The sequence below is a fragment of the Hyperoodon ampullatus genome, assembly GCF_949752795.1.
Source record: "Hyperoodon ampullatus genome assembly, chromosome: 14".
Lineage (NCBI taxonomy): Eukaryota > Metazoa > Chordata > Mammalia > Artiodactyla > Ziphiidae > Hyperoodon > Hyperoodon ampullatus.
Window position 1 is genome coordinate 27,104,823 of NC_136927.1, and position 14,567 is coordinate 27,119,389.

General features: G+C 44.4%; 1 protein-coding gene across 1 annotated transcript; it reads left to right on the forward strand.

The window, feature by feature from the left end:
* Positions 1 to 10,063: 10,063 nt before the first annotated feature.
* Positions 10,064 to 11,077, forward strand: LOC307063506 (melanoma-associated antigen B3-like; the record flags this gene model as incomplete). Its single annotated transcript, XM_079719694.1, has 1 exon — positions 10,064 to 11,077. One exon carries the CDS (start codon positions 10,064 to 10,066, stop codon positions 11,075 to 11,077), a length of 1,014 nt encoding a protein of 337 aa, XP_079575820.1.
* Positions 11,078 to 14,567: the final 3,490 nt, after the last annotated feature.

The following is a 14,567-nucleotide window of genomic DNA, read 5'->3' on the forward strand; positions in this document are numbered from 1 at the left end:
AGAGAGTACACTGTGATCTGTGATAAAGGAGGTGGATCTTGGTTTGTCATGGTTTTCCATCCGTATCTTCTCGTAAGTACCAGCAGCAGGAATCCATAAGTAGTCACTTTGAGACAGATACAGCGGTGCCCAGCTCCCCCCTCCACCAAAGTGATCAGGCCAGATTTTGACCCATTCCATCTGCCTTTAGAAAGATGCAGCTTAATCTTATTTCTCTGAGTCATTTTCTCTATACCATATCATAACTAATAAAAATAATTACATCCTAGTGTCTAAAAGCAATTATGTGCTTGATTAAGCATATACATGTTGTTTGGTCCTTGTGTGTTTATATTTTCTTCAAATTTAAATGTATTCTCAACTGTACCTTCTCATAAAGGTCCTAAAAACTGGAGGACATTGAAATGACATAGTTCTCACTCCTATTTTGATGCCTATGTATGTTTTTTAAAGGAACATCAAAGGGAGCTTTACTTAGAACCTTGTTAGAACTAAAACTAGGAGGAAATATCAGCTAATAGGGGGTCGTTCCTATTTCTGTTGACAGGGGGAGGGAGGTGATGACTGAACTCAACCTATGTGGAAGGATATTTTCTCTACTAAATAAAAAAGGCAATAATTTTTTTTTTCTTTTACTATGTTTAGATAAAAGGATATTCCCACAATGTGTGTGTGGGGGTGGGGGTTGGGGGGGAGTAGGGGGTGGTAATTCAAGGCAAAGATTTCACAGATGTTGGGAAATTGCTTTCCAAAAATGTTAAAGGATACTGTGGCAAAGTGGTTGGTTATTTGCTAGTAACTTGTGCTCCTCTTCTACAGCACATTCAAATAAGTGATAAATAGCTGCCCATCTAGGGACACATTTCCAGCCCACCTTTTATGTAAGTGATGACATGTGACCGAATTCCACCCAGGAAAACGTGGGAAGAAGTGATAAGTCTCACTTCCAGGACTGGCCCATAAAAGCACCCTCTGGGATCCTCCATACCTCTCCCTTCCCCTATCCTCTGGTTGACACCCACTTGACCTTGGAAACTATATGTTGAAAATAGTAGAATTCCTGGGTCCCTGAATGACTCTATGGACCAAGACCACTCCCACTCTTCCCTGCTCTGACTATACTAGGTGCTCTAGTATAGGGGTGCATCTGTTCCAGTAGTCAGTGATGCCTAAAGTAACACTGATGAGTCACTGCATATTTTCATCTGGTGTGATATTGAGTCCTTACTCAAAGCAAAGATTTAGATTTTTGGACCAGTGGTGTTTCATATTTCACAATAATAGCTTATTAAATGCAAATACTCTTCCCAGTACCAAGAGCTTTACATGTCTTATCTCCTTTCCTCTTCCTTCCAACTGTCCAGTCTGTATCAGTCAGGGAGGGCTGTGTTATGCTGTGGTAACAAACAACCCTGAAATCTCAGTGGCCTAACTCAACAAGGGTTTATTTCTTTCTCATGAAAGTCCATTGAGGGTCTGAACCACTCTCTAGGGAAGCTGTCCTCCATGTATTAGCCTAGTAGTCCCAGTGGCTTTATTCTTAAAGAACCCCCATATTGATAAATGCCCCAAGGGAAGTTTGCCTGGAAGTTTCATACTGGCAATTAAGTTCCTTGGCCAGGAAGTGACACACTTCACTTCCACCATATCCCTTTGGCCAGAACTAGTCATGTGACCTCTTCTACCCTCCTGTAACCCTCCCAGAAGAAAAGGGAAACCAACTATTGGATCAGGAAGGATGGTTGTTATCAACATATTACAAACATGAAGACTGAAACTTAGCTTAAGTTACTTAGACAAGGTAATCCAGCTGGTAAAGGGCAGGTTTTGTTGGGAAGGATGTCACTCAAGAGTGGTCCTTTCATTTACAAGCCATTTGTTGAATTTCTTCTCTGTGTTATAACAGAAAGAAATGAGATGATGTCTTTGTCCTCAAGAATCTTACAGTTGAATGTTAGAGACAAACAAGTGAAGTAAGCAGTTACCTGTATTCTGACCAGTGCAGGACATTACACAGGACAGTTAGGTTTTTTTTGGTGGTACGCGGGCCTGCCACTGCTGTGGCCTCTCCCGTTGCGGAGCACAGGCTCCAGACGCGCAGGCCCAGTGGCCATGGCTCACGGGCCCAGCTGCTCCGCGGCATGTGGGATCTTCCTGGACTGGGACACGAACCCGTGTCCCCTGCATCAGCAGGCGGACACTGCGCCACCAGGGAAGCCCAGACAGTTAGTCTTTATGTAGTGATCCAAGGGTCTCTGAGAGCTTTTGCAAGTCCTTGCAAAACACTTTTTCTCAGGGACGTGAGAATTCTGGTCTGAAAGGGACAATGGGGTGAGAGTCTGAGAGCAGGGTAGGAGGAAGTGAGCACAGTGATGTCCTTGGAATACACCAGTAGGGAGACAGCATTTCTTGATTCATTACCTTATGGATGGACGGTGTTCTCTTCTCTCTGTCCTTGGCTGGGTAGTTAATGGAGCACTGATGTGCTTCTAAGGGTGTTTCAGAGAAATAAATAAAGATCTGTGGTAGAAATGAAGCTGTGTTTTGCATTTTAGTCAGTACAAACATTCTATCCTGAACCTTACACAGTGCATGGAACAGCAGAATGTCTGCTATGGAGTGTTTGTGAGAGAGAGAGACAGAGGGAAGCAGAGAGAGGGAAAGAGAAGGAGAGAAAGAGAGAAAACAGAGAGAGAGAAACAGAAATACAGAGAGTAAGAGAATTTCCCTATTTCAAGTTGTCTCCCAGCTTTTACTGGGATCAAAACCAAATAGACAACAAAAATACATTTATTCAATATAATATAGATTTTTAAAATGTGTTCCTAATTATTAAATTTTTTTCACCCAAAAGTGAGAATACTGCAATGATGTCTTTTCTTCTACTTTGGTTTTACCTCCATGTCTTTTGATACTTTATGCCAAGCTCTTTACCCTCAATCCTTTTTTTTTTTTTTTTTTTTTCTGTATGCGGGCCTCTCACTGTTGTGGCCTCTCCCGTTGTGGAGCATAGGCTCCGGACACGCAGGCTCACGGGCCCAGCTGCTCCGAGGCATGTGGGATCTTCCTGGACCGGGGCACGAACCCGTGTCCCCTGCATCGGCAGGCGGACTCTCAACCACTGTGCCGCCAAGGAAGCCCTACCCTCAATCCTTTTTAATGCACATATTCTATGTATGGGTTCATGGAAGCGTCCACCTGCTAAGGAATTATGTGGTTTGACTGTTTCCATCACAGCTTTGATTTGCCTCAGTCTGTTGATAATTATATCCAGGTAATTTTGAGTCATAATATAGGTATGCCAATTATCTGAAGAGAAACACTACGTCCTAATTCTGAGGTCAATGAACAATTGATCATTAAGCCACACTGATACGCAAAGCCACAATAATAAACACCAAGCAAGGTTAAAAGCTCCCTAAGACATAATCCCTTACGCTCCCATTCATAAAAATACAAATAAGAAAAAAAAGAATGAAATACAGTTTTCTCAGTATTACCAAGTCAGAAATGTCACAGGAAGGATGAATAATAAGGACCGTGTCGAAGGACCACTCTTTGTGAAAGCACTTTTGTGGAGTATGTAAAGCAAACCCAAACATAGACCTGCAGGGGAGGTATCATAATTCTCATCACCATTCCAGTAGTGAGACCAGTTGAGTCTTAGAGAAGTTCAGGGAGTTCCCTGAACCCACACGTCTGACCCAGCACTAGAGCCGAGATTCAGACCCACATGTTGTTATCCCCAAAGCCCATGCTCTTCCATACATGCCCAGTCTCATCTGATACCTGAACGCAATTGAATTTTTGCAAGAAGAGAATTAAAGTGAGCAGAACCACAGGCCCTTGGGCACCTTGGGCTTTTTGCCCTTCTCTTCCTCCAAAGTAGTCTTTGCAATAGCAAATCTTTGACGTCTTTTAAAGACTAAGCTTTGCTTTTGATGAAGAGTGTCAAAAATAATCTAACTTTTAAAGGATACCCCCAGTGTTTCTCCAACCCATTTTCTTTCCCCTCCCCTCCTCACCCCTGCCTTCCTTGGTGTGCCGATCCATTTAAAACCACAGACTGAGCACCAGGGGAGTAAAGCCAGAGCCCAGTGGGGTCTCTGTGTGCCTCTGTTGGCATTTCCAGACCTGCGGAAGCTACCCCTCTGGTGGGCTGCAAAGTCTGGCTGTGCTTTAGGATTTATCTCCCTCCAGGGGTGCCATCCCTTTGCTTTCCTAAGGACCATTATTAAGCATAAACCCAGCACCCTTAGCCTTCCTCTTGAGTAGAGTGGGTGGTTACCCCTGAGAGTACTTGTGGGCTGTTTATCTTGGTGCTTCAGTGCTTCTGCCCTCGGCAGCTGGATCAGAGCTCCCGCCCTCAGTCCTGTTGACAGCTGCTTTGGGAAGGAGGGCTCGCCCTTTCCCTTCCGAGCTCTGCCGTGGGCCCCGACGGCCCAGCAGAGGTGAAACAGGCAGCAGGCAAGTGCTGATTAGGGATGGGCCCTTCCTTGCAGAAGGCGGATATTGATCTTTCCATTTTGGTCCTGTTGCCTGTCTATGAAAATACTACGTGGCCTTCTCATAAACAGGTGACCTATTGATTCCCCAGCTGCTGATGGGGCCTCCCTCGTGTGTCCTGCTTAGCTCGTTATGGGGGATGCTCAGCTGTGTTTATGGAGGTCACCTGCAACTGGAGGGAGGTCTAGCTGGAGATGCTCGAACTTTCTAAAAATTGGATGTGTGTCCCAGATTCGTAACTTTGGCATTATGTTCCTCCAGGAAGCAATTGCTGATTATATATCTAACGCAATCAGAGACTTCTCAAGGGTTTCTTTTGCCCCAGGCATTAATAAAAGCCAGTCTTCTAACAGAGGCACTTCTGCTCTCCACCCCTGACCCAGGGGACATTTGGCAATGTTTGGAGATACATTTTTGGTTGTCCGAATGGGGGTGGGAGGGAGTGTGGCTACTGGCATCTATTGGGTAGAAGCCAGGGATGCTGCTGTACATCCTTCAAGGCACGGGACAGGCCCCCACAACAAAGGATTACTTGGCCCCAAATGTCAATAGTATCAAGGTTGAGAAAACCTGATATAAGTTATATTAAAATGTACCCAAATTCAATATAAAACACAATTTGAAAGAATTTTTATAATCTTGCTATGGAAGTGAATGAACTCTGAATAACTCATTTATGATTAGCTACTATTTTTCAGCCATCATTACATAAACTTGGAAATTCTTGTAAGAGAAGAAAAAAATAGCCTACAACTTGTCTTCCAATGTAATAAAATATTTATGACTCCTAAGTTTAACAATTAATGATGCTGACATAATGTTGCATTTTGGAGAAATATATAATTAAGCAGTTATTAATTTCGACTTTGCTACTTGAAATGTTAGACTTTTTTTTTTTTTCAATTTTCAAGTGTTACGGGATGTCCTCGGAACTCAAAGTCAGGTGGATAAAAAGTCCTTGAACCCATTGATCCTGGACCTCCCTAATCAGGGGTTACAAAATCCATTGCAATACTTAAGTGATGACATCTCAAGCCAACCTTTGCCCCACTGGCAGAAATAGTCACCCCTCAAAATACCTCTAGTTGCTTCAGGATGACTTTAAAGAGGCACCACACATGTACTAACAAACCAGTCTACCGACCATCATCACCAGAGAAAACTTCTCTTTTGATGGTAGGGTGATGATTTCTGATGTCTCCTCTTGGCATTTAGAATATAGCCATCTTCTTTCCTGGAAGAATCCATCGGGTCTGCTGCTGTCCTCCACCTCTCATCTCACGTCACCGCCCCTCAGTGCCCAGTTCTAACTAGTCCACTGCATCCTGCTCCTCTGTCAGTAACACTTTTCTGTCCTGCTGCCTCCTATATTCAATATCTGGCCATCTCTCACTCTTTGGATCCCTACATCAAGGTCCCCTCTTCTGAGGGACCTCCCTTCCCTGACTTTCCCAATCCTGCATTACATTAGGTCTTCCCTCAAATGTGCCTACAGCACCGTGCAATTCTATACTTAACATATGTGATTATTTTACCAATAACCAATCAAATCCAAGCTTCATGACGTTATGGAATGTGTGTTGCATTCTACTTTATACGGCCTGGAACACACTGGGGAAACAAAACATATTGGATGAATGAAGACCTGTATGAACAGAATGAGGGGATTTGAGTGATCTTAAGAAGGACATCTGGTGTAGGTGGCTTGAGGAACTCAGCCACAAACACAGAGATGGTCCAGACCTAGAACAGAGGTTCCAAGCATGCAGGGGGTATTGATAAAAACTATGACGTTTGAAGGACTGTCGTTCTCTATGGTTCTAGCTCTGTCTCCCTCTCACCCTCACCCCACCTCTCTCTCCAGAATTGGCTCCATTCTCAAGTGGGTTCTCCCTACTAGAGGGCAGATCACTACCAACAGAGGCAGGCATTCCCCACTAAGAACATAAGATGGAAGATGGAGGTGTCCTCTCCTGGTCACTCCCCCAGAAGGCCCAGGAGGCGTTCTGATTGGCCCTGTAATGAATCAATCACTGTGGTCAGGGCCATGTGATGCTCTGATTGGCCATCTTGGAACACAGGCACAGCCTCAGGGCCAGGAGTTACCTTCATGGTTTGAGACTGTAAAGGGGTGGATTCATCAAGCATTTAGCCTGCTGATCCCAAACCAGTGGAATGATACTGGGTAAAGAACAAACATCTGCTAATTAAACCACCTCACTGCTGAGTCTGGGGAGAGCATCTCACACTAGCACCCATGTACGAACAACAAGTAGTCAATGGAGGAAATAACTAGAACCTTATTAGCTCCCATTTTACGTTTCATTGCTTTGCTCCAAGTAATTGTGATTGGGGAGACCATTTTCTTAACCTGTCTCCTTTCTAATTGGATTCTCTCCATTCTCTGTAACTCCTAGATCTTTGCTCTCTGGCTGGTTTAGTCAAGGTAACTAGGCATTTTAAATCACAGTGTAATTTCTGGTAGCTCAGAAAACTGAACTGAAGTAGTAACTTTCAATAGGTCAATTACATTATTCTTCAGCAGCCTGCTACAGCCTAATGAAACTGCAGTTTAATTAGGTTGGTGTGATGCCAAAATAAATGTTTCATCCCCAGCTTGTTTTATTTACTCATTGAAAAGTGGGGGAATCTACAAATAATAGGATTGGAAAATGGTAAAGGTTAATGAGTTTGGCTGCACTTGTTTGTAAAGAAAGACGATTGTGTCATCAGCAGTCCAGTTTGGTAGATGAGACATCTACAGTGTCAAAAATAAAATAAAGGTGAGATTTGAGAGCCTTGTCTCCTGTGTTAGTCGGCCTTGCAGTAAAGCTCTTTTCTCAAAAACTGTTGCCATAGTGTTGGCTTCTGCGCACACAGGGCAGTGAGCCCTTGTTCAGTAAGTTTTGGCAACCCAGGTGAGATTTAGGTCTTGTGACCGCCTGCCTGAGGCACTGTAGCCCCTGGCAGAGTGTGGGCCCTCGGCACCAACCTTGAGTAGCTACCTAGACTGAATTTGTCTGGAAGGTCGGCTTTTGGGTTCCTGCTTCCCCGCCATGGCACTCCAGGCTCCTCGGGCTACTTTCACTTTAGAGAAAAGAAACAGCTCCTGGATCAGACGTCTTTTGGCACATTTTTTTAAACATCTTTGTTGGAGTGTAATTGCTTTACAATGGTGTGTTGGTTTCTGCTTTGTAACAAAGCGAATCAGGTATACATATACATGTGTCCCCATATCTCTTCCCTCTTGCATGTCCCCTGCATTGGCGGACTCTCAACCACTGCACCACCAGGGCAGTCCCGGAATAAAGTTTTTATCTCAAAAGCCAGTGCCATAGGGCTTCCCTGGTGGCGCAGTGGTTGAGAGTCCGCCTGCCGATGCAGGGGACACGGGTTCGTGCCCCGGTCTGGGAAGATCCCACATGCCGCGGAGCGGCTGGGCCTGTGAGCCATGGCCGCTGAGCCTGCGCATCCAGAGCCTGTGCTCCGCAATGGGAGAGGCCATAACAGTGAGAGGCCCGCGTACCGCAAAAAAAAAAGCCAGTGCCATAGTATTGGCTTCTGTGCATGTCAGGCAGTGAGCCCTTACTGGGTAACACTAGTAAATGACAGGCCTGGGACTAGACTCCTGGTCTGAATTCCTCTAGATCTCACACTGTTGTACTCCTCTTGGCCTAAAGCAGAGCTTGTATTCCTTGACACTCAAATGTATCTGGGGATAAAGATAAGGACTGTGTGGCTAAAGAACAGGATTGGAATCTATCCAAAGCATTGAAGAATACCTCAGTAAATGCCAGTTAGGAATAAGGAGGAGGAACAGGAATAAGGAGAAGAAACAGATGCTGCTCAGTGACAGTAGGATCATCTCTAAATGCAGTGTCAGATAACCTCAGTCAGGGGAAGCACAAAACCATCCTGGGCAGCTCCTTTCCTTTAGAAGTATGCGCATATCTCAGATGCTGTGGGTTGGGTTCTAGGTCACCGCAATAATGCGAATATTGCAATAAAGTAAATCGCACGAGACTTTGGGTTTCCCAGTGCTTATAAAAGTTGTTAATCCTATTGTACGCTTACTAGACAGTGTCTAAAAAATGTACACATCTTAATTTAAAAATACAAAACAGTTACAATAATAACAAAGATAACTGAGCAGAGAACCCTAAGAAAATAATGAAAAAGTTTAAAATATTTCAAGAATTAACAAAATGTGGCCCAGGGATCCCACGTGAACACATGGTGTTGGGAAAATGGCACCCATTCACATGTTCAATGCATGGTAACCACAAACTTACAATTCGTAATAAAACAGAATATCTGTGAAGCATGATTAAGTGAAATATGATAAAAAGAGGTATGCCTATAAATCAGTTAAAACAAGTCACAGGTGAGGCTAATTCTGGCTATTGAGAAGGACAGATTAGCATTATTTTTCTCTGGGAGCCCACCCCTGTCCTGGGCCCCCTGCCTTATGTTGCATTTTCCCCATCTCACGTCAAGTCTGGGACATGAAACTACAAGGTTTGCATTAGGTACACTGCTCAAGAGTTTGTAGGGATGTGGCATTCCCCAGGAACCTTTTAATCCAAGAGATAGACAAAAGGAACACGCCCCCACCCCCCACCCCCGAAATGAGTGAGGACTGGAGAGACAACCACGCCAAAATATAGGTCATTCAGAGACCTGCCTAAACGTGCTCTAAGACCTAGAATGCCCAGGCAGTGCATCCTCTCTTATAAGTCTCATAGTTCTCAGCGAGGTCAAAGTCTTGGTCTAAGAAGAACAGTCTCAGTTCAGTAGAGGGAGAAGCTCAGGTTGGAGGGTCAGGGAGGATCAGGTCCCAGGACTGGCCAGGAGTATGGTGGGGTCCCTGAGTGAGGAAAGAGGTATCACACTAAACCCACAAATGAGGGGGCTTTACAGACCCCTGCCCCCATTCTTAACCACGAGAGGCTCCAGGCAGAGCTCTAGGGATGAGAAGCCTCGTTTCTGTCTGTCTGGTCTCGGCGAGGGAAGGGCTTTGTCTATCAGGATCAGGTTCCAGTTCTGCAAGGGGAGGGGTCTTGGCCATAACCAGACAAACCAGGGTCAAGGTGAGGACCTCAGTGCTAATGAGAGGGTCTCTCTCCCAAGGAGGGAGGCTCACAGGGTGGCGCCGCTCTTGTCAGGCAGAGATGGTCAGAGCAACGCCCTGCCTTCCCCACTAGGGGCTCGGGGAGGTGAGGGCTTTGTTTGGAGGCTGGAGGACTCGGGACCACAGAGGGAGGGGTCACGGGCTCTAACAGACGGCACGGAGAGAACCGCGAGGGAGGATCAAGGGACGGCTGACCTCTGAACCCCGGGGTCCCGTAGAGCCCCGCCCCTCACGTCAGCCGTTGGAACCCCACGCAAGGCAGCCGTTAACGGAAGTGGCTCCCAGACTTCTGCTCCGGGGGCGAGGAGCTGGACGGTTGTTCACGGCGTTTGTTCGGCCAAGGGCGGATTCCCAGGGCTGATCTGCAGTCAAGATCACCCGCTGTCCTACCTGCACTCCTGCCTGTTGTCCCTGACCACAGTCACCATGCCTTGGGGTCAGAACAGTAAGCTCCGCACCCGTAGGAGACGCCGCCAGGCCCAAAGTGGGACCCAGGGTCTGACGGGTGCTCAGGCCACTGCAGCCAAGGAGGAAGACACCTCGTCGTCTTCTCCTCCTCTTGGAGTTACTACTCCGAGAAAGCCGGGTGCTAAGTCCCGTAGCACTCTCAAGAGTCGTCAGAGGGCCCTAGCCACCGCCACTAAGCCTGCAGGTGTTTCTCCCACAAGATCATCCAAAGGAGCCAAAGGCCAAATGGAGCAAGAGCACAGTTCCTCTCAGGCCCCCGTCTCCGCCGTGCAGTCTCGAAAAGGCCCTCGAAGGCAGACAGTGAGGCAGGCAGTGAGTTTGTTGGTGCAGTTCCTGATGCACATGTATAAAAAGCAAAAGCCTTTTACGAAAGCACATATGCTGAAGATTATCAATAAGAAGTACCAAAATCAATTCCCTGAGATCCTCGGAAGAGCTTCTTTCAGCATGGAGGTGGTATTTGGTGTTGACTTAAAGGAGGTCGACCGTACCAAGCATTCTTATACCTTTGTCAGCAAAATGGCTCTCCCCAACAATGGGGCCATGAGTCGTGGCAGGGGATTACCCAAGACCGGTCTCCTGATGTGTCTCCTGGGTGTGATCCTCATGAAGGGCAACTGCGCCACAGAGGACAATATCTGGGAATTCCTGAATAAGATGGGTATCTATGCTGGGAAGAGGCACTTCTTATTTGAGGAGCCCAAGAAGCTCATCACCCAAGATTTGGTGAAGCTGAAGTATTTGGAATACCGCCAAGTGGCCAACAGTGATCCAGCGCACTACGAGTTCCTGTGGGGCCCGAGAGCCCACGCCGAAACCAGCAAGATGAAAGTCCTGGAGTTCCTGGCCAAGATCAATCACACAGTCCCCAGTGCCTTCCAGTCTTTGTATGAAGAGGCTTTGAGAGATGAGGAAGAGAGAGAGCAAGGCAGTGGATCTCCCAGGGTTCTGTCCAGCTACCACACAATCTGAGGCAGATTCTGCACTTTGTGGCTGAAGAGAGCGTTCAGTGTTCCAAGTAGTGTAGGGCTGGGTGGGACGGAGGGAACAGTGTATAATACCTTTGTGTTCCTGTTCTCTATGGGGAATTTGGAAATACGTCTGTGTTTTTGTTTTTTGCTGTCTTTCAAAAGTTAACTCCTGGGACTTCCCTGGTGGTCCAGTGGTTAGGACTCTGCACTTCCAGTGCAGGGGGCCTGGGTTCAATCCCTGGTTGGGGAACTAGGTCCCACATGCCGCAACTAAGAGTTCACATGCTGCAACTAAAGATCCCGCATGCCGCAATGAAGATCCTGCGTGCCACCGCAACTAAGACCCAATGCAGCCAAATAAATAAATTAATTAATTAATTTAAAAAAAAAGTTAACTCCTAACTGAAATCTTATTTAGCGTTATAATGTAAGTTTATGAATTACAGCAGTCATACTTATTGTTGTTTATCAGGCTTAAGAATAAGAGTTTTGCTGTTTTGTAAAACAGATTGGGAAAACTTCCATCTTATTTAGTAATTTGGTGGAAGATAACATGGCATTGCAATATGCAATTCCTTGAAAATGTGAAAAAGTTAAGTATAGTATAGTATAGTATACTGTAGTATAGTATAGAAAAAGTAAGATGGTCAATATTTGGTTTCCTAATTCCTTTTACTCTGTTTTATAAAATTAGAAATAACAGTATGTGCTTGGCTCATTCAAAAATGTAGAATTAAATCATAATAAATTAGAAAAATAAAAATAAAAACGATGGTAATAATTTGTTTTAAAAACTTGGGATTCCTGAGCCTAGAGCTCTTTTAAATAATCAATCACAAATACTAAAAGACCATCAGAAGGAAACATAAATAAGTCAGTGTCCTCTGATGTATTGTGTATTCCTACTTGTGGCAAGCATTGTGTTCAGTGGAATCACATCCATTTTCTCAATATACTGTAACGGTAGGCTTGTTAGGTGGAGTTTTATGGCCCAGCAAAGGTGGTGTTCTGAGTGTGATCAAACCACACATTATTTTGCCCTCAGTGAGATGGGAACATGAAAACAGTAGGAAGGCCCTTTAAAATTCAATACTCCAACACAACCCCCGGTTACGCCCAGTCCTTCCACCCTGGGCTAGAAAATAGGAATCCCACCCAACCTGGCCGGGTAAGTCTGGTGCTGATTACTGAGGGGTTGGGACCAACCAGAACGGTTTTGCCTCCAGCAGATGCCCCACACTGGGCCATAGTTTCAACAACAGATGAGGATGTTTGGTCATTTTCTTCCTTCCTTAGGCACAGGTTATGCACTGTGTTAGAAACCAGTGACCACTTCCCTTTGCCTTACTTAGATAAAAGGGAATCGGGTACTTACGCTCAAGAAAAAGAGCAAGGGAACAGGATTCCCAATCAGAGAGACACCTGTTGAGGGCTTTGTAGGTGTCACTTCTCATAAATAAGAAGAGGCTCTGCATCTCTATAGGCCTTCATTATACACAGTGGTCAGAACCTTAATCTGAATCGTCCTCAAGCAAAGGAAAAAATCATTCCGTGACAGTGCTGGGAATCCTGGTGCCCTCTGGGGTATTTTTCCTAAGCACCTCCCTAATAGCTAGTCATCATCTGTCCCATCTTAGAGCAGACAAAACCTTTATCGTCATGCATGTGTGTGACATAAGAGATATTTTCGTAGTGCAGTCCAGCATTTTAATCACATGTGTTTTACTGTGTGGGGAGCTCCTTCATGCTCTTGAAAACTTTGGAATCTTCTCTTCCTTGCTTGGCATTTACTTTGACTTTATTTCAGTTTTAATTCTAAGGTGGACTTGCATTCCCTGTCCCTTTTGAAAAGAAGCATAGATTCCCCCACGTCACACTCAAATGTTTCAAGTCCCATTTTTCATCCTGACATAGTTTAGAAGGCTCTTGCCTTGGTGACTTTGAGCTCTGTTAGATTTGCGGCAATGGTCTGCGTGGGGTGCTTCCATGCCTTTGATAGTGTGTGTTGGAGTGTTGGTTGCACCCTTGCTGACCATCACTGCAAAACTAATTTAGATTTTTTTTTCTCTGTTGATCTGATGATATGGATAGAAGTCTGTGCACTGAAATGGAGAATTTTAGGGAAGTTCTGTAAACTTCCTATATTTGGGAGTATTGCAGATATATATAGTAGAGAATGTATGCAATTCTTTCTCTTATAATTAAAGCATCTACAGATAGCTTTAAAATAGGTTTTAGAATTTAAGACAGTGAGATACATTCCCCCCCAAAGTGAAATTATATAGTGCAATGTGTAAAATGGGTGTTTGTGTATGGAACAGTAAACATTTATATTTACCTTGAAATTTGTAACATTTGCTTATACATCCATTGTTGAATAGAATGAATCTGTTATGATAAATTAAGACATTTAGAATCAAGTGCTATGGATGACAGCTGTAGGCAGTTGTATGTGTGTTCAGCCTATAGTATCAGGATAATCCCAGTTCACTCAGAAAGGAAGATGGGAGAACCAGCGATTTCTTTTGACAGCCCACCTTGCATCCTCAGAGTATTCTTTATTATGCAGAGATAGCTGAAGAAGAGTTAATTCCTAAGATTCCCACAAAATGAGTCAAACTAGCGGCACAAAATAAGCCAACAGTGATCTCCACTGTGTCATAACTTTGTGTATCACACATTTGTGACTTTCTATTATTCTTTTACCCATAGATCTTTTTGGTGGTAAATGACATACAGCCACCTTGAACTGGCTTAAGAAAACAGAAATATTGGTTTATGTTACTGAAACATCTAGATATATAGCAGGTTTGGAGCAAGGCTGAATCAAAATGCTCAAATGATGTTGCCAAGAATATCTCCTCCTGCAATTACATGTTCCTCTGTGTTGGCTGTGTTCTCAAGCTGTTCCCTTGAAATGGCAAGATGGCTACCAAACAGGTGCAGACTTTCATCCTACCAGCTCAGGAGCCTGGTGAAAAAGAGAACCTCATTCCAGTGGTTCAAGATAAGTCCTGGCCAGACCTCAGTTGCTCACACATCCCAAGAAGCAAGGTTTTGGATGAGCCCCACCATTACATATGAACTAATTGCAGGAAAAGGGGAAAGGGTTTCTTCAAGGAGTCTTAGTATTAGAAGCTAGAGGTGTGATGGATAAGTAAAAAAATAGATGTCTACTGTAGTACAGGTTTTTAATGCAAAAAATATAAAAATAATTTTTTGAGGAAAGCATGTTCTTTTCAAACATTTTAAATGCAAACCTGTTAAAAAATTAAAGTATAATGAAGACCCATATACTCACCTGGATTCACCAATTGTTAACATTTTGTGACAATGACCTTCTCTTTCTGCTCTCTCCCCTGTGTGTATTACACTATTTGAAAATTACAGACACAATGAACACTTTACACCCAAAGACCTCACCATGGATCTCTTAAAAACAGGGGTATTTTCTTATGCAACCACAATATAATTATTGTTGTTATTATTTT